General features: G+C 20.1%; 4 protein-coding genes across 4 annotated transcripts in view; 1 reads left to right on the top strand and 3 right to left on the bottom strand. All coding sequences in view use genetic code 6, as the record gives it.

Annotated features, from left to right (window-relative positions):
* Positions 1 to 469: 469 nt before the first annotated feature.
* Positions 470 to 1819, bottom strand: TTHERM_00163920 (hypothetical protein; the record flags this gene model as incomplete). Its single annotated transcript, XM_001008646.1, has 1 exon — positions 470 to 1819. One exon carries the CDS (start codon positions 1817 to 1819, stop codon positions 470 to 472), a length of 1350 nt encoding a protein of 449 aa, XP_001008646.1.
* Positions 1820 to 7487: 5668 nt separating this feature from the next.
* TTHERM_00163900 (hypothetical protein) lies at positions 7488 to 9179 on the bottom strand (the record flags this gene model as incomplete). Its single annotated transcript, XM_001008644.1, has 1 exon — positions 7488 to 9179. The coding sequence occupies one exon, from the start codon at positions 9177 to 9179 to the stop codon at positions 7488 to 7490; it is 1692 nt and encodes a 563-aa protein (XP_001008644.1).
* A 2704-nt stretch (positions 9180 to 11883) lies between these two features.
* TTHERM_00163890 (hypothetical protein) lies at positions 11884 to 13326 on the bottom strand (the record flags this gene model as incomplete). Its single annotated transcript, XM_001008643.1, has 1 exon — positions 11884 to 13326. One exon carries the CDS (start codon positions 13324 to 13326, stop codon positions 11884 to 11886), a length of 1443 nt encoding a protein of 480 aa, XP_001008643.1.
* A 2914-nt stretch (positions 13327 to 16240) lies between these two features.
* The window catches only part of TTHERM_00162890 (hypothetical protein), a gene marked incomplete at both ends in the record, with an annotated part of 4860 nt that continues 1970 nt past the window's right edge, over positions 16241 to 19130 (top strand). Inside the window, 7 exons of the mRNA XM_001008642.3 lie at positions 16241 to 16658; positions 16711 to 16737; positions 16803 to 17230; positions 17300 to 17608; positions 17657 to 18004; positions 18366 to 18754; positions 18805 to 18873. Coding sequence (XP_001008642.3) covers positions 16241 to 16658; positions 16711 to 16737; positions 16803 to 17230; positions 17300 to 17608; positions 17657 to 18004; positions 18366 to 18754; positions 18805 to 18873 — 1988 coding nt within the window. The remainder of the gene's footprint in view (positions 16659 to 16710; positions 16738 to 16802; positions 17231 to 17299; positions 17609 to 17656; positions 18005 to 18365; positions 18755 to 18804; positions 18874 to 19130) is intronic.

Genomic DNA, 19130 nt, shown 5'->3' with positions numbered 1-19130 from the left:
TACTTATTTAACTATTATAAGGATTAAGGTAATTATAAAATTTATATCTTTGAAATTTTAAAATTAAACTTTATTATTTATTATTTTTTTAAATGTAATTAATTTTATAATATTTTAAATATTGAAAAAATAAAAATATAAAGGGATTGCAGCTTGTAAATATATGTTTATTTACAAAAAATATGGAACCTGTTTATAATTGCACTTTAAGTAAAAAATAAATGATGGAAAACAATTAATTACTTAAAAAATTTTAATTTATGGAATTAAACTATTTAAAATTTAACATTAAAAAATGATTTTTTTTCTTAATAAAAGTAAATCTTTAAAAGAATACAAGATATTTAAATTTTATGTAGCTACACAACTATTTTAATAAATTTATCCTTTATAAAATATTTTTTTAAATGATTTTTAATCATATTTTATATAATTTGTAATATCAGTAATCTCAAATAGAAAAGGTTTTTCATTTACCACCATTCTTGTTATTGTTGTTCTAATTATTTTATTGTTGATTGCCATTGTTATTTTGGTTGTTCTATTAGTTGTTATTATTTTAATTGTTTTATCCCTTATTTTAACCATCGTTATGATTATTTTAGTTATTCTAACCATTATTATTATTTTGATTATTCTAACCATTATTGTTATTTTGATTATTCTATCCATTATTATTGTTCTAATTATTCTAGCCATTGTTTTTATTGTTATTTTAGTTATTCTGATTATCGCTGTTGTTGTTGTTGTTGTTATTGTTATTCTAGTTATTCTAACCATTATTATTTTTTTGATTATTCTAGTCATTTTTATTATTGTTTTTGTTATCCTAGTTATTATTATTCTAACCATTATTGTTATTTTGATTATTCTATCCATTATTGTTGTTCTAATTATTCTAGCTATTGTTGTTATTGTTATTTTAGTTGTTCTGATTATTGTTGCTGTTATTTTAGTTATTCTAACTGTTATTATTTTTTTGATTATTCTAATCATTTTTGTTATCCTAGTTATTGTTATTCTAACCATTATTGTTGTTTTGATTATTCTAGCCATTATTGTTGTTCTAATTATTCTAACCATTGTTGTTATTGTGATTTTAGTTATTTTAATTGTTGTTGTTGTTATTGTTGTTGTTATTCTAACCATTATTGTTGTTTTGATTATTCTAACCATTATTGTTATTTTGATTATTCTATCCATTATTGTTGTTCTAATTATTCTAACCATTGTTGTTATTGTTATTTTAGTTATTTTAATTGTTGTTGTTATTCTAACCATTATTGTTGTTTTGATTATTCTAACCATTATTGTTATTTTGATTATTCTATCCATTATTGTTGTTCTAATTATTCTAACCATCATTGTTGTTGTTATTCTAACCATTATTGTTGTTTTGATTATTCTAACCATGATTGTTATTTTGATTATTCTATCCATTATTGTTGTTCTAATTATTCTAACCATTGTTGTTATTGTGATTTTAGTTATTTTAACCATCATTATGATTATTTTAATTGTTCTAACCATTGTTATTCTAATTATTTTAACCATTATTATTCTAGTTATTATTGTTGTTATTTTGGTTTTTCTAATTATTGTTGTTGTTTTGGTTATTACTTTAAAGGAAACGTAGAGATTTGTCTTAATTCAAGAGTTAAGATAAGACTTCAGTATTGATTTCATGTAGGCCAGATTAGTTAAAGTTTTCTTACTTCTATTGTGCTAAGTTAGATATATTTTAGTTAGACTGTTATTACTAACAGATGACGAGGGATGCACTAAGCAAAAGAGTAGCAAAGAGGATAGCTTTATTCATTTTATGAGATTATTTTGTTAATATTAGTTTATTTTATTTTTATTTTTTTTTATTTTGATTTAATTAATTATAAATTATTGAGAAATTCTTGCATTCTTAAATTAAGTTATCTACCAAAGCTAGAATGAAAAAACCATTTCAATTAATAAATGTTTATATTTTGAAGTACTTATATTATTTCATTAATAATTTACTATAACCCTGAATTATTTATTTTTAAGATTTTTGATCTTAATTTCAAACGTAAAAATAAATCGCTTCAATTAAATAAAGATATTGTAAACTTTTTTATGGATAAAAACTCAAGTTTTTATATAATGTTAATGTAATTAACAAGTAAAATATTAATAAAAAATTAGATACTTTATATTTATCTTACATTTAGTATTCTCTCTTTATTTTGGAAAATTACTCCACAGAATATAAATGAATCATTAAAAAAAAAATATGATTCATACATAATTGAAAAGGTTTTGTAAAGATTAAAAATGAAAAATAGGAAATCTATGATGCAGATTACAAGCATTAAATCTCTTAGTGATATGTTATTAACCACAGAAGTGTTTAAAATGGATTAATTTTTATGATGTTTTCTTAAATTAATTTAGTTAAATCTATGATGCAATAATTAAAGAGACTATTGAAATTTGATTTAAAAAAGCATTCAGCCTTTTTTTTAATTATTTGTACCTTTTTGTAATTAATTTATTTACTGATTTTAATCAATTTTCCAGATTTTTGATAAAGCAATTAAACCCTTTTCCCCCCGAATAATCACAAATGAATTATCCTTAGAAATGAAAATGCATTAAAAAAAAGATAAATGTTTCAATTATAAATGTAAAAATTTTTCTTTAAAAAATCTAGCTTGGTATTAATATGTTAATATAAATGGTAAATATTTATTAGGTAATACGTTCATTTATTTTATATTTGTTACATTCTTATCTTAAGACAATTTCAGCTTTATTGAAATTATTTGATACATATAAAAAAGTTTTACATATTATTAAAATGTTTACTATTAATAATTCTAAAGTAATTGTATTTTCACATAATATTTTATGTTCTCTTTTGAGTTTTGAAATACATTTGCTAAAGATTATAATATTTTATATGTATTTACCTCATCCCAATAAAAATGTTAACTACTATACTATAAGCTTCAAAATTGATTGAAATGAATTGATTAAGCTCTAAAATTTAGCGTAAAAAATATGAGCTATTGTTACTCCGATGACTGTATTAAAGAAAAATCTGAAATGTCTAACTGGATTTTTAATGGTAAAGTTTTAGATAATTTGATTTTATAAAATAACTGATTTGATTTTATAGATCGTAATCAAAATTTAAATAATATTGATATGATTCGCATTAATTAATTTAATTTAATGATATGAGAGTAAATTACACACTATTTTATTTATCTATTTACTGTAAGAAAATCAGATTTAATTTATTCAGTGTTGCATTTTTGGGTTGATTTCATTTCTAGATTATCAATTTTTATTGGATTCTGCTTCGAAACTTTATCCTTTTTCGACAAATTCACACTATAGCCCCCGAATAATTACATAATGAAAGTCTTTGATCTTAATAAAATTTGTTTGAAATATATGAAATTATAGAATTACAAGTATTTGTATTATAATATGCTAAAAATTTGTAATGGTATGTCTCGATTAGTTTAATCTTGATGAGTTTATAAAATTGTACAAAAATATTCCTCATATTTATGATTAGTTTTACTTTATTTTATCAAATTTTTTAATAGGAGTCAAGTATCAATTTTTTAGGTTATTCCTCAATAAGAATCTTTGTTGATAAAGTAAAATACATTTTAATATTTCTTCAGACAGTAATTATACTAGAAATGAGTAAATAAGAGAAATAAAGAATAAATTATTAAATATATTGAGTAAGGTAAGTTATTTAAAATATATAAAAATGATCTAAAATGCAAAGCAATTTAAAAAATACATTAATTTGTATTTAAATATATTTTAATTCATAAATATAAGCAATGGTCTTAAGTTTTATAAATACATATAGAGCAAGCGGACAGTGAACCCACATAAAAAATATGGAGAGTTCTCAAATTATAATGTTTAAAAAAATTCATTTTTTATATGAAATTTAAAAAAATCAGAGTGGAAAAATCAAGAACTCTATTTTATATAAATTTTAATTCAATTCCAAGTATTTTTTTTATTATTTGAATTTCTAAAATATCTAATAAAATTAAAATAAATTGCAATAAAATTATTTTTCAAGTAATAATAATCATAAAAAACTTGTTAAAGTTTCTATTCATTTCATCTTTCCTACTTAAACTTTGTTGATTGGCTAATTTGTGATAAAAAATTGATTAATATAATTAAATTTTTCTATAATCATAACCAGTAATTAATTTCAAAAGAAATAGTCTTAAGACTATTTTATTTTCTTCTAACTTATCTTTTTCGTGCTTTGATTGGATAAAAATAATTCTTTACTTTACAATGAAAATAAACACAGGTATTCCAAAATATACTTCAATAAAAATAATATTTATCTTAATATGATAAATACTCTTACTAGTATGATGATTCTTTTATTAATGATTCGCAATTTCTGATGAATGTTAAATAATACTGTAAGCGATCTTTTTAAACACTCTTCAAGCTATTAATGTTGTAATAAATTCATAAAAGCTTGTTTTTTAATGTCACAGCTTTGATAATTGAATTCATCAATTTAATTTAATTTCTTTTACTTCCAACGTAATCTATATTATAATGATATTAATTTTCTTCGTATTATCTAAATTTTAATCATAGTAAATTAAAAACTTGTAAACACGTCATTTAATTATTCTTAATGATTGTTTGAAACACCAATTAATATCTGATTTGTTGCAATTTTGGATTTAATTATTTTCTCGTCTTTTAATTTTTTGTGAATTCTATCATCTAATTTTTGTACTTTTTCATCAAATCTATACAAAAAACCCCGAATAATTTCATAAAGATGGTCTTTCAATAGCTTTAATTTTATCTTTTTAAATTAAAAATAAATCATAAGCAAATAACAAATTACATAAAAATATTTAGTAAAATGTTATTAAATAATAAATAATTTTAATTCTATTACTGTTTACTATTTTTCTTAACCATATTTAACTCTCTATTTGGTTATTAACATTTTTATTTGTACTATTTCTATAAAATTTATTTAAAAATGGTTTTTAACACTTTAACTCTTTAAACATTATTTTTAAGGATCATATTTTAAATTATCTGTAAAATTCTAGATTATCTATGTGTATTTTTATCAAGTTATGAGTATATTTGACATAATATTAGCTTTTATTTTTAATATATTTTCAATTATATTGCAGAATGATTATGATTATCAGTTGAAAATAATAAATTGTATTTACAATTATTATATACCGTAAGTTCTCGTTAAAAAAATCCGAACGAAATCCGAGAAATGATAGATTTTTGAAATTGATTAACAAAATTGACTAAATTTTGAAGAAAAATTAAAGATTTTTATGAACACAGAAAATTTAAGGTATTTAATTATTTTTACAAAAAAAAAAAATATAAATATGCATATTTAATTCAATTATTTGGTTAAAAATCCTTTTTAATTTATGATTGAACATAATTTGTATTTTATTTTAGCTTTAGTTATTATTTTCATTTCATTTATTTTTTTTTTTGAAGTCAAATATATTTATTCAAAATACCTTTACAAATAAAAATTCAAGAAACTCAAGTAAGACAGCAAAAAAAGTAAGAAGAAAAAAATAAAGATCTAATTGAACTGAGTAATATAAGAAAAAATTTTTAATCTTAAGAATCCTCTTCTTCTGGTAATTGAGGATTGAATTTAGTAAATTTTGGATAAACTAGATGCTTTTGTTTTTAATTTTTATCATTTTGATTTTCTATTTTTTCTCTAAATAGATCTTTTTTAGTTCATACTATCAGATACTTAAGGAGATCTTATATTCTATCTAGCTCAGCTAACATCTTAAAATTCATTGATTAAAACAAACAACAGTAAAAAATTTTAGTTTATGAAATAATTTCTATTGAAAAAAACTTTCATTTATGTCACAATCAAAAAGAAAATTTGTTTATATGCTTTGATATACTTTTCATTTTAATCAATTACTCTATTTATCAATTCTTTGGTACTTTCAACATACAATTCTTTAATGGTATTGTATTCCACCTTCTAATAAGACTAAACACCTATTTTTTTTCTTCACTGTTTTTTCTGCTGTTTGGTAGCTCAGAACAAAAGCTTAAGATTGGAGGGTTTAAATAATCAACTTAAGAAAGTATTTCGATAAGTATTTGAAGCAGAATAGTGTAGAGATGAATAAATAAAATCAGAAACTCAAGACTTAAGACTTGAGTGAAAAAATTTAATATGACTACACTTATTATTAAAATAAAATAAATGCTGAAAAATAATCTGAGAATAAGTAGATTTTAAATTAAAAAAGCAATTAGCTCCAAGGCAAAGATGTCTGAATCTATGCTCTTACAATAAAAATAAGATAGCTGAATTAAGATTTGAAACTTTCTAGATAGGTTACTTTGTAAAGAGAAAAAAGTGCCAACAAAAACCAAAGAAATATTCTAGTAAAGCTTTTTTTATATGCTATCTAAAAAATAGCCTATTATATATTTACTGTTCACCAAATAAAGTATTTATATTTTTCTGATAATTTTATAACAGATTCATTTAAAGTAAAAGTAATCTAAATCCTCATTAACAAATAACAAAGTTTTAAAAATTTAGAAAAAAATATAATTTTGAGCTAGTGGTAATTTATCAAGATTATTTATGTAAATTTTAATTTTTATAAATTAGAAATATCAAAAACAATATTGAATTAGCTTCATATATAGCATGAATTAAATCAAATTTTGCATTTTAGGTTTCAGAATAATGAAGGAGGGGGGAGGTCATTTTTATTAATTAAGATTTAAAGTCATTTTTAATTATTAATTTGACATCATATTATTTATATATTATTATAAGAACTAGAAAGATTTAACCTTAATTTTACAAATTAACATTTTTGTATTTTAAAAAAAACATTAAAGTTAAAATATATTTAATAATTAAAAAAATTTTTCATTTAATCTTTTCAAATGATTATTTTTCCAATCTTGTTCATAAATTCTTTGTTTTTTAAAAGATAACAATATTTTATAAAATATATTTTATTTTTAAAATCAAATTTCTTTAAATAAATTTAGGATAAAATTTATTTACAATCAAATAATTTAAAAAACCTTTTAACTAAATAAAATATAACTGATCAAAAATCATAAGTATTTAAAAATTTTTTAATTTTATTTCTTTTCTGTTACTTTTTTTTACAATTTATGAATTTTATTTAAAATTAAAATATAAATTAGTTTATCAATAGTTAAATTTAAGCTATCTAATAGAATCGATTAAAATATTTATAAAATAGGATTTGAGGTTTAGTTTTATTAAGCAGAGCAATATTTTTAAATTTCTAAAAATAATATAAAATTGTTTTTTTAATTAGTAAGAAATTTAAAAAATCTAACAAACATTAAATAGAAAATCATACCATATCATTTATTTTATGTATAATAATGTTCTTATAATAAAATAGTTTTTTAATAAATCAATTTTTATTATTGTTCTAGTTATTTTATTAGTTGTTATTCTAATTGCCTTATTATTAGCCATTGTTTTAGTTGTTTTGTTAGCTATTCTCATTCTAACCATTTTATTAGTTATTATTCTAGTTATTATTCTAATTGTTTTATTGGTTGTTATTCTAATTGTTTTATTAGTTATCTTACTAGTTATTGTTTTGTTAGTTATTCTATTAGTTGTTGTTCTAGTTGTTCTATTAGTTATTGTTTTGTTAATTGTTGTTCTATTTCTAGTTATTCTATTAGTTGTTGTTTTAATTGTTCTATTAGTTCTATTGGTTGTTGTTCTAGTTCTAGTTGTTTTGTTGATCATTTTGGTTATTTTAGTTGTTGTTCTAACCGTTCTAGTTATTTTGATTGTTCTAGTTATTTTATTGATTGTTTTGGTCATTTTAGTTATTGTTTTGATTGTTGTTCTAACCATTCTAGTTATTTTATTGATTGTTTTGGTTATTTTAGTTGTTATTTTTATTATTGTTCTAACCATTCTAGTTATTTTATTGATTGTTTTGATTATTTTAGTTATTGTTCTAACCATTCTAGTTATTTTGTTGGTTGTTTTAGTTGTTGTTTTGATTGTTGTTCTAACTGTTCTAGTTATTTTGTTGGTTGTTATTCTAGTTGTTCTAGTTCTAGTTATTTTGTTGACCATTTTGGTTATTTTAGTTGTTGTTTTGATTATTGTTCTAACTGTTCTAGTTATTTTGTTGGTTGTTATTCTAGTTGTTCTAGTTCTAGTTGTTTTGTTGACCATTTTGGTTATTTTAGTTGTTGTTTTGATTGTCGTTCTAACCGTTTTAGTTATTTTGTTGATTGTTTTGATTGTTATTCTAGTTGTTTTTTTGATCATTTTGGTTATTTTAGTTGTTGTTTTGATTGTTGTTCTAACCGTTCTAGTTATTTTGTTGATTGTTTTGGTTATTTTAATTATTGTTCTATTGATTGTTATTCTAGTTCTAGTTATTTTATTGACCATTTTGATTATTTTGGTTGTTATTTTGATTATTGCTCTAACCATTCTAGTTATTTTATTGATTGTTCTAACCATTCTAGTTATTTTGTTGGTTGTTTTAGTTGTTGTTTTGATTGTTGTTCTAACTGTTCTAGTTATTTTGTTGGTTGTTATTCTAGTTGTTCTAGTTCTAGTTATTTTGTTGACCATTTTGATTATTTTAGTTGTTGTTTTGATTGTCGTTCTAACCGTTCTAGTTACTTTGTTGATTGTTTTGGTTATTTTAGTTATTGTTCTAATCATTCTAGCTATTTTGTTGGTTGTTTTAGTTGTTGTTTTGATTGTTGTTCTAACTTTTCTAGTTATTTTGTTGATTGTTTTGGTTATTTTAGTTATTATTCTAATTGTTATTCTATTAATCATCTTACTATTGATTGTTATCTTAGTTGTTTTAGTTATTTTCTTAAAGGATACGTTAGAATTATTGGTCTTTGTTCAAGAGCTATGATAATTGTTAAACATTCAGTTCATTTTGTTATGCAAATTAACGAAGGACCAATAAAGCTTAAGCACTTGAAAGCTAACTGAGCTATTACTTCAATTATAATAAATTTTCAACTAGTTAGTTAGCCTGGGATTATTGTCTTTAGCAAAGAACAAGTGTTGATGTGAGCAAGAGAGTCACAAAGAGAATGTTTTTGAACATTTAAGTTATCAGTTATCAGTTTTTAAAATTTTTTTTGTTTTTTGTTTTTTTTGTTTGTTTTAATTAAATAACATTTTTTAGTAAAAAATATTCCTGTTTTTAAACAATGTGGATTAGAAAATATTGAATGAGATAAAAGTTTTATGTGTTATAGTGTCTTTAATTATTATTGATTAATAATTAGTTTTATTTTGAAGTTGATTACAATTTTGAATAAATTTTTGATGATTTCTGATTTAAATTTAATACGCATTATTATTGATATAATAAATATTTGAATTCCAGACATACAAAAATAAGTTATTAACAAGCATTCGTAAAAAAAGAGAACATTTACCATAAAAGTATTATGTTTCAGTAAATATGTAATAATTTTCACATACAATAATGTGAAATATTAAAATTGATATTTATAATATATATTTAAAATATTCATAGTATAATTTTTAAAATTACAAGTCTCTTAGTAGTGTAAATACAGAAACTAAGATAAAATATTACTCAGATTTTTAAATAAAATAAAATTTTAATACGAATTATTTTAATGCATCATCGATATTTGTTAGCTTGAAAATATACATAAGTGTAATTTATTATCTTTGAAAATAAACTGACTTTTAATTAAAATGAGTAATCTTGTGTATTACGTAAAAAATTGAATAATATTTATTTAATAATCTTACCCGTTATTCTAAATCAATTGCTATTTTATTAATTTTAAATTAAATTTCCAGATTTATGATTGAGTGATTAGATCCTTTTTCCTCGAATAATCACAAAAGAACTACCTTTACTTTACTTGAATTTAAAAGCAAGTACAAATAAAACAAAAGATAAATATTTAATAATTGTTGCTTTTTATTAAAATAAGCTAAATATTTGATGATAAAATGATTTGAACTTATATTAAAGATCATTAATGAGTAAGATACTTATATTTATAATTTTGTATTTCTTGTTTATTCAAAAAAAATTTTTTTATGTTATACTTATTCTGCGAAATTATATAATAAATGAAGCCAACCGCTTTAAATATTTAGTAAGTCTTAATTATTAATTAGTATTTATGTTGAAGAAAGACCAATCATTATTATTCATATAGAAGAATAGTATATATTGTCAAAATACTTTTTTAAATTCAAAGGCAAGTATAATTTTTTATTTTTTTAAAAAAACTGTAAGAATAAGACAACCTAGTTATAATTATTACTAATACAATACGCATAATAAATTATTTGTATAATTAAATTAGATGACGTCTAAACAAAGAAAGTTGATATCAGATGATTATCATTATGGCTATTAAGTTTCTATAGCGTAATTTGAAATAGACTGATATTTATTAAATTCGTATTAATTAATTTTTCACTTTTAATTTGAAATGTAATAAATTGATGCGTTATTTGAGAATGGAATATTAAAAGAAATTTAGTACATATTTAATATTGCATTTTTGATTGTCTTTTATTACTAAAATTTGATTTTTATTAATTCTGTTAGTTAAATTTTATACATTTTCATCAATTCTAAACACATAACCCCGAATAATTTCATAATGAAAGTCTTTTCTAAGAATTAATTGGTTTATTCAAAAAAAATAATTAGAATTATGAAATACTTGATATAAATAAAAAAGCAAACAATAAAATATTTTTTATAATTTTATGGCTCTTTATATATAAATGCTAAATATTATAGTGTTATATTATTAGATTATTATTTATAATGAAAAATTAAATATATGGTAAAGTTATTTAATTTATTAAGAAATTCAAAACATAAAAAATTAATAAATTCCTTCTTTAAATAACTGAAATTTTAATCATTTAAATAAAATGTTAAAATTTTAGAACTGTTGTTTGATTGTTTAGTGATAAGTAGAATTTATCAATATCATATTTATCTAGAGCCAATCCTATATTTTAAAAATTCTAGCTCTATTGGTAAAGAGGGAGATATTTCATACAACTTTTATGCTTTTAAATTAATTTTTTTATAATTTGCTTATTTCACATTGTCGTATTATTTTAATAAAATTAAAAAAAGTAATAATATCTAAAGTCTTTTCTCAAATTTTAAGTACAAGAAAATTTTTCAAAGGTAAAATATATTTTTTACAAATATTAAGAAATATGGAATAAACCTCAATACTCTGTCAGATAATCTTATCAGGTATTATGGTATATTTATAACTTTAAAAATAATACATTTTTCATCATTTCATAAGATTGATTTTGAATTTTTAGAAAAATTCTATGTTTTTATTTTTGAGTACAATTATTAACTCATCTTTTATTTTTTTTTCATTTTTTAATTCAAATTTATGAAAGAAACAACAGGATAAAATTTACTTAAAAATCTAAAAATTTGTATTCTTAAAAACGTTTTTAATCATAATTCATTTTTTTTACTATCTTAATTTTTATATAAAACAAATTATAAATTTTTTAATAAAACTATATTTAATATGTTATTTTATGTTTAAATTAGAATTCATTAAAAAAATTATAAAATGATTTAAAATTTAATATAATTAAGTAAGAAAATATTATTAAATTTCTAAAAGTAATTTAAGTAATTTGAAAAAGATTTTTTTGAAAATGTTAGAAATTTAAAAATCATACAAACATTTAATAGTAAATCATACTTTTTCATTTATTTTATATTTGATAAAGTTTTTGTAATAAAATAATTTTTTAGTAAATCAATTTTTATTATTGCTCTGGCTATTTTACTAGTTATTATTCTAATTATTCTATTAGTTATTTTACTAGTTGTTGTTATTCTAGTTATTTTATTAATTGCCATTCTAATTATCTTGCTAGTTGTTCTATTAGTTATTGTTCTAGTTGTTTTATTAGTTATTATTTTGTTAGTTGTTGTTTTATTAGTTCTATTAGTTTTGTTACTAGTTATTATTTTGTTAACCGTTATTCTAATTATTCTATTAGTTGTTGTTCTAGTTATTATTTTAGTTGCCATTCTAGCTATCCTGTTGGTTGTTGTTATTATTGTTTTAGTTATTCTACTAGTTATCTTGTTAGTTATTGTTTTATTTATTCTATTAGTTCTTATTTTGATTTTACTAGTTGTTATTTTAGTTATTCTATTAGTTGTTACCCTAATTGTTTTATTAATTATTCTATTAGTTATTATTCTAATTGTTCTATTAGTCCTATTAGTTATTATTGTTATTTTATTAGTTATCTTGGTTGTTTTAGTTGTTGTTCTAATTATTCTAGTTCTAGTTATTTTGTTGATCATTTTAGTTATTGTTTTGATTATTGTCCTATTGATTGTTGTTCTAGTTATTCTAGTTCTAGTTGTTTTGTTGATCATTTTAGTTATTGTTCTAATTGTTCTAGTTATTTTGTTGATTGTTTTGGTTATTTTAGTTGTTATTTTGATTGTTATTCTAATTGTTCTAGTTCTAGTTATTTTGTTGATTATTTTGGTTATTTTAGTTGTTGTTTTGATTGTTATTCTATTGGCTATTATTCTAATTGTTCTAGTTCTAATTATTTTGTTGATTATTTTAGTTATTGTTTTGATTATTGTCCTATTGATTGTTGTTCTAGTTATTCTAGTTCTAGTTGTTTTGTTGATCATTTTAGTTATTGTTCTAATTGTTCTAGTTATTTTGTTGATTGTTTTGGTTATTTTAGTTGTTATTTTGATTGTTATTCTAATTGTTCTAGTTCTAGTTATTTTGTTGATTATTTTGGTTATTTTAGTTATTGTTTTGTTGATTGTTGTTCTAATTGTCCTGGTTATTTTGTTGATTGTTGTTCTAATTGTCCTGGTTATTTTGTTGATTATTTTGGTTATTTTAGTTATTATTCTAATTGTTATTCTACTATCCATTTTACTATTGATTGTTATCTTAGTTGTTTTAGTTATTTTCTTAAAGGATACGTTAAAGCTGTTGATCTTTGTTCAAGAGCTAGGATAATTGTTCAATATTGATGTCATTTTGTGATGCAAATTAACGAAGGGCTAATTAGGCTTAAGCATTTGAAAGGTAACTGAGCTATTACTTCAATTGTAATAAGTTTTCAACAAGTTAGCTAGCCTGAGATTATTGTCTTTAGCAAAGAACAAAGGTTGAGGTGAGTAAAAGAGTCACAAAGAGGATGTTTTTGTGCATTTTAGATAACAGTTAAATTGTGATAATTTTTTTTATATTTTTAATTTTTATTTTTTTGTATTGTTTTAATTTAATAACATTTTTTAGTAAATAAGTTATCTGTTTTTAAACAATATGGATTAGCAAACATTAAATGAGATTAGAGTTTCGTGGGTTATAAAGTTTTAATATTATTGAACCTTATTAATTTAGTTTTACTTTGAAGTTGATTACAATCTTGAATAAATCTTTGATGATTTCTGATTTAAATTTAATACGCATCATTATAGATAATAAATATCTAAATTCCAAACATGCAAAAATTAGAAATGTTAAAAAGTGTTTATATACAAAGAAAACATTTCATGTTATAGTATTATATTGCAGTACTCATATAATAGCTATCACCTACCAAAGAGTAAATTGTTAAAAATAAGATTTATAATATGTATTTTAAATACTCATAGAATAATTTTTATATTACAGCATTATAAATGAGTCACTAAAAAGTGTAAATCAAGAATATAAGATAAAATATTATAAAGTTTTTATAAACCTTTAATACTACTTATTTTAATGCGTCATAGATATTTGTAAGCTTGAAAATATACATAAGTGTAATTTAATGTTCTATAAAATAAACATATTTTTTAATGCGTAATTCTTGCGTATTATGTAAAAAATTAATTGATCATTATTTTTAATCTTACCCGTTATATCTAAATTAATTATTAATTTACTGAAATCAAATTAATTTTCCAGATTTATGATTGAGCAAAAAAGATCATTTTTCCTCGAATAATCACAGCAGAACTATCTATGTTTGAATTTTAAAAACATAATATTAAAACAAAATATTTTATTTATGAATAGATTTATTTCATAAAGTAGTTGCTTTTTAAGAATATAAAGCTAAATACTTATTTCTATAGAGTATCAAACTTATATTATATAAATAATATACTTATAAATGCTTTTGTTTATATTGATTTTAATAATTTATGTTAAATATGATACTATAAACTAAAACAAGTGAACCACATTAAATACTTTATAGATTTTTATTATTTAATGGAATTTAAGTAAAAAAATACCCATAATATATAAATACTAAAAATAAATGCTTAAAAATTGAACATATATTCAAAATAAATTTTTAAATTGAAAGGTGAAGTATAGTTTTTGATTTTTGTAAAGAAACTAAAGAATAAGACTATCTGATAATAATTATGAACGTAATATGTATAATAATTATTTATATAATTGAATTAGATTTGGTGTAAACTACGAAGGTTGATAATAAATGAACTACATGAATGACTATTAACTTTCATTAGCGTAATCTGCAATGGTTTGATATTTATTTAATTCGTATTAATTTATTTTTCACTTTTAATATTAATTTTATTAATCTAATGCGTTATTTAAGAATGATAAAAGAAAGTTAGTACATATTTAATATTGCATTTTTGGTTGTTTTTTTTAATTCCAAATTTTGATTTTGATTAATTTTGTAAGATAAATTTTATACATTTTCAACGATTCTACACACCGAACCCCGAATAATTTCATAATGAAAGTCTTCTCTAAGAATTAATTGGTTTTATAATATTAATAAATATAAATGTTAAACACAGATAAACGATAAAAAATTACTAGTAAAATATTTTATGATTAAAATATTAATTCTAAATACTTCCGTAATATATTTTTAGATGCTTTTCTAATTATAAAGTTATTTCATTTTTCAAATAAACTCTAAAAATAAATAGTTAATAATTCCCTACGTATATCACTTCAATATTTTCTAAAAGAAATAAAATTATTATATTTTTTAGAGGGTAGTTTGATCCTAATTTGCTTAAGTGGCACATTATTTATATTAATAATCCACAGTTAAAATATATTTAAAATCCAATATATAAACCATCTAGCTCCCCTTTAATTTTATTAAAATTATCTAAGCTCAAATATGTATAAATTATTATGCTTTTCTTATAAATATGAAAGAAAATAATTCAAAATCAGAAATATGATGATTTCTAATTGTTAATGATCAAAAACAATTTTTTTTTTCTTCCTTTAAAATTTTAAAATACATATGAAAAAGATCAAAAAATTAGTGTAAAAAAGAAATTTCATAAGTATATATTTAATAAAATTTATTTAGATTTTGAGTGTAAAAATGGAGGAACCAGTTAACTTTATAGCTAATATGTAATATCTAAGCCTTTTATGCAATCTAATTAAATTTACTTCATACATTATGAATACATTTAAAATATTAAGTTATTTTACATTTAATTTATCAAAAAATATATAATTTGTAAATGCGTTAATTCAAATAAATCATAAAAATATTGCGAACTAATTTAATTTATTTTTTAATAATGTTTGATTTTTTCTTGCTTTCTTTTTACTTATTTTCTTAAGTTTTGCTAGTATAATTTTAAACTATTTCAATGATTCTAGACATAAAACCCCGAAAAATTTCATAATCATAATCTATCGATTAAACATTTTTGCTTCTTTGAATTAGATTAGAATATCTAAATATAATAAATATATAAATAAATTAATAATTATTGGTTAGTATAATTTTTTAATTTCATTTAATTTTTGATACAATTACTTATTATAAAATAATTATTCAATTTATTATGCTATTGAATAAATAAGCTTATATAAAATTATTATTAAAATTTATCAAAAATTATATTAATTTTAAAGTTAGAATATAAATCTAAATAATATAAGTATTTAAAGTACTATCCTTTTATATTAAAGAAAAATTATTTGTTTAGATTTATATAGATATATTTTATTAAATTATTCTACAAATAAATATTTAAAAAATGATTTATAAAATTTATTTTATATTTATTGATAATAATAATTTGTCATTTTTTATAATAAAAGATATTTTTAATATTAGATGCTGAAATTTACTTTGTAACTTTAAGAATAAATAGTATCATAAAATAATTTATATTGTTAAGCAAAAAAATAAATAATATTGTTTTGCTTAGTAAATATGAAAATATTTTATTATAAAATTGGTTATAAATTATTTCTAAAAAAAGAGAAAAATGATTAAAATTTTTTTTAGAGCTAAGAAACAATTTTTATTAATTTAAACTAAAAATTTTTTCAATTTTAAATAAAATAATTTCAATTAATTACATTCAAATAGCTTTGTAAAAAATCAAAAATTATGATCCATTAAAGTTGTTTAAATTAATAATTTGATATATTTTTAATAAGTAATACTCTTATCAATAATTAATATTTAGTTTTTAGACTAATTTTTACTCAAAACCCTACTTTGTTAATGAATCACAGAAACCCTTATGGTATTTTACTTGCAAAAAAATAAAAATAGTATTTTAAATATGTTTTTTCTAGATTATTAAAATTATAGATCTCCTGTAAGTAAGAAATGTTCATTTTTCAAAAGAGTGATCATCTTTATAATTTTATTAATATTTTTGTTAAAGAATAAATGTTTACTTTGAAAGACTCTCTAGATAAGGTTAGTTAAATAAATGGTGGATATGGAAAAGATAATGGAGAAAAAATAGAAAGCCCGTTTAAATATCATCCTAAAAAAGAACTAGCAGAGAATTAATATGAAGATTTCTAACATAGATTCAACTAAAATAAATTAAAATAAAAGCTCGAATTAATTCAAATGGACTAAAGATATCTAGCATAAAAAGCAGACCTTCTGAAAAACTAAACTAGTCTTTAAAGAGGGAACTAGCAGCTTTAAAAGGATATTAATTATAATAATCCGAATGATCCTTTCTACTAAGATGAGGAAGAAAGAAGGATTATTGATAGGTACGAAAGTAACTTCAAAATTAAAAATAATAAAGCAAATAATCATCTAAATTCTTAATTTGAGCTGGATTAATTATTAAATGTAACAAATACTTTAAAATATATCTAATTTATAAATAAACACAATCCAAATATTTTTTATTATTTTAAGGGATAGGATGAAATTTCGCCAGAAAAAAAGAAAAAAGCTAGATTTTTGGACTAAGATAACTACAACAATTATGACATGAAATCACCAAATATTTTTTAAGGAAAATCAGTTGATAGAGTACAGCTTTTACAGTATTTAAAAAACGGTGTAATTCAGCCAACTCATTTAAATTAGTATTTTAACTATGAGTCTGATTAAGTTTTTAAATTTGCCCAATCTCCTTACAGCCAGATTAATATAGAATAAAAAGGAAGATTAAGAAACTATGAGTCAGCTATAAATCTTGCTGCCTCTTCTATTTTATAAGATGTAATAAATTATTTCTATATGAAATAATTAATTTTAATTTTTATATAGAGATATACTTACAGTCCATATAAAAAAAATGACTTAGTTTCAGATAAGATTTATAAACCTCATTCTGGTTTTATTCTAAAATGGGATTTTGTCACTGAGCTGCCCTTCAATGTTGAAAAAATAAGAGTTAACTATGGATTTTTTTAAAAAGGTGATTCTCTTTTCACTTATAGAAGTACAGAGGAATAAAGAAATGACCTTGTTTATAGAAGCACAACACATCATTATCAAACAACTTCAGAAAAAAGTATAAGAAAATGTTTGATATCTGAAACTCTTCCTATAAAAAATATCAAGCTCAATGCAGAAAGTGTTCTCTATTTCGATCTTTGGATATGGGAAAAAAATGTAATTTTTTTAAATAAATTTAATTGAGAGTTAAATTCATTAAATCAAAATGTATTTTTGAAGTATTTCCTTTCATAATCCTTAAAAATAAAAAAAATATCTTATTTTTTGTATAAAATTTTTTTGCTTTAATTAGAGCAAATTCATTTTGAATTATTATTATAAATTTAAAAATGAATTTTACTGAGTAAGAAAATATCTTTTAAAAGAAGAATTTAATCAATAAAAATTACCAAAAATTATCAAAATTTAATTTAAACACTTTTGAGAATTCTTTAAAGCAAAATACTGTTAGAAAATTGATTCAAAATTAACAAGAGTATTACTTAGAAATTAACACATTATTTATTTGTAATATTAGAATTTAAGTTTTCCAAGTATATATGGCTGGAGCCTTTTGGAAATGCTAGCTGATGATTTGTCTGTAAATGCTGGTAAATTTAAACTACCTCTTTACAGCAAAGAATATAATCCTTATTTGATTTACCAAACTGGAATTCCATATAAGAGTGATATAGTGTTTTTATATCTCACTATTATGTCTCCTGATGATGAAGTTAGAGTAAAGAGTTAAACTTCTCTAGTTGAATAATACATTATACCAAAGATACACTTGAAACCATAAAATAAAGAGATCTTATAGAAGTTCAAAAGTGAAACAGATAGAAGAACTTTTGGTAGAGTTTATAGAAAAGTTTAAGTAGGAGACGACACTGATGATGCTTATGCACAAGAAGAATCTTTGAGAAAGTATTCATTCATATTATTTTTAAAAATAAATTATTATAACTTAAAAATAGGGACATTTTACATAATGGGTTATACTAACCATAAGACAGACCATTTAATCCTAAACTCTAGCCGAATAAGTAAATTATTAACATTTAATAAATTAATAGTTAATGTTTAAAACTTTTAGTTAGCCTTTTCTCGTAGAAGATATTTCTGAGATTAAAAAACCTATTGAAAATAGTAGGGAAAGTCAAAATAAAGATTCTTAAAATATCTAATAATATATAAAAGAAATGGATCCATCTAATCGAACTGAATAATTAATTAATTAATAATTAATGCAATAATAATAATTATGATAATAAAATATATAAGAACTAAGTGAAAATGAAAA

Source organism: Tetrahymena thermophila (genome assembly GCF_000189635.1).
Source record: "Tetrahymena thermophila SB210 genomic scaffold scf_8254798, whole genome shotgun sequence".
Taxonomy (NCBI): domain Eukaryota; phylum Ciliophora; class Oligohymenophorea; order Hymenostomatida; family Tetrahymenidae; genus Tetrahymena; species Tetrahymena thermophila.
This window is presented reverse-complemented; position numbering and strand designations above follow the sequence as displayed.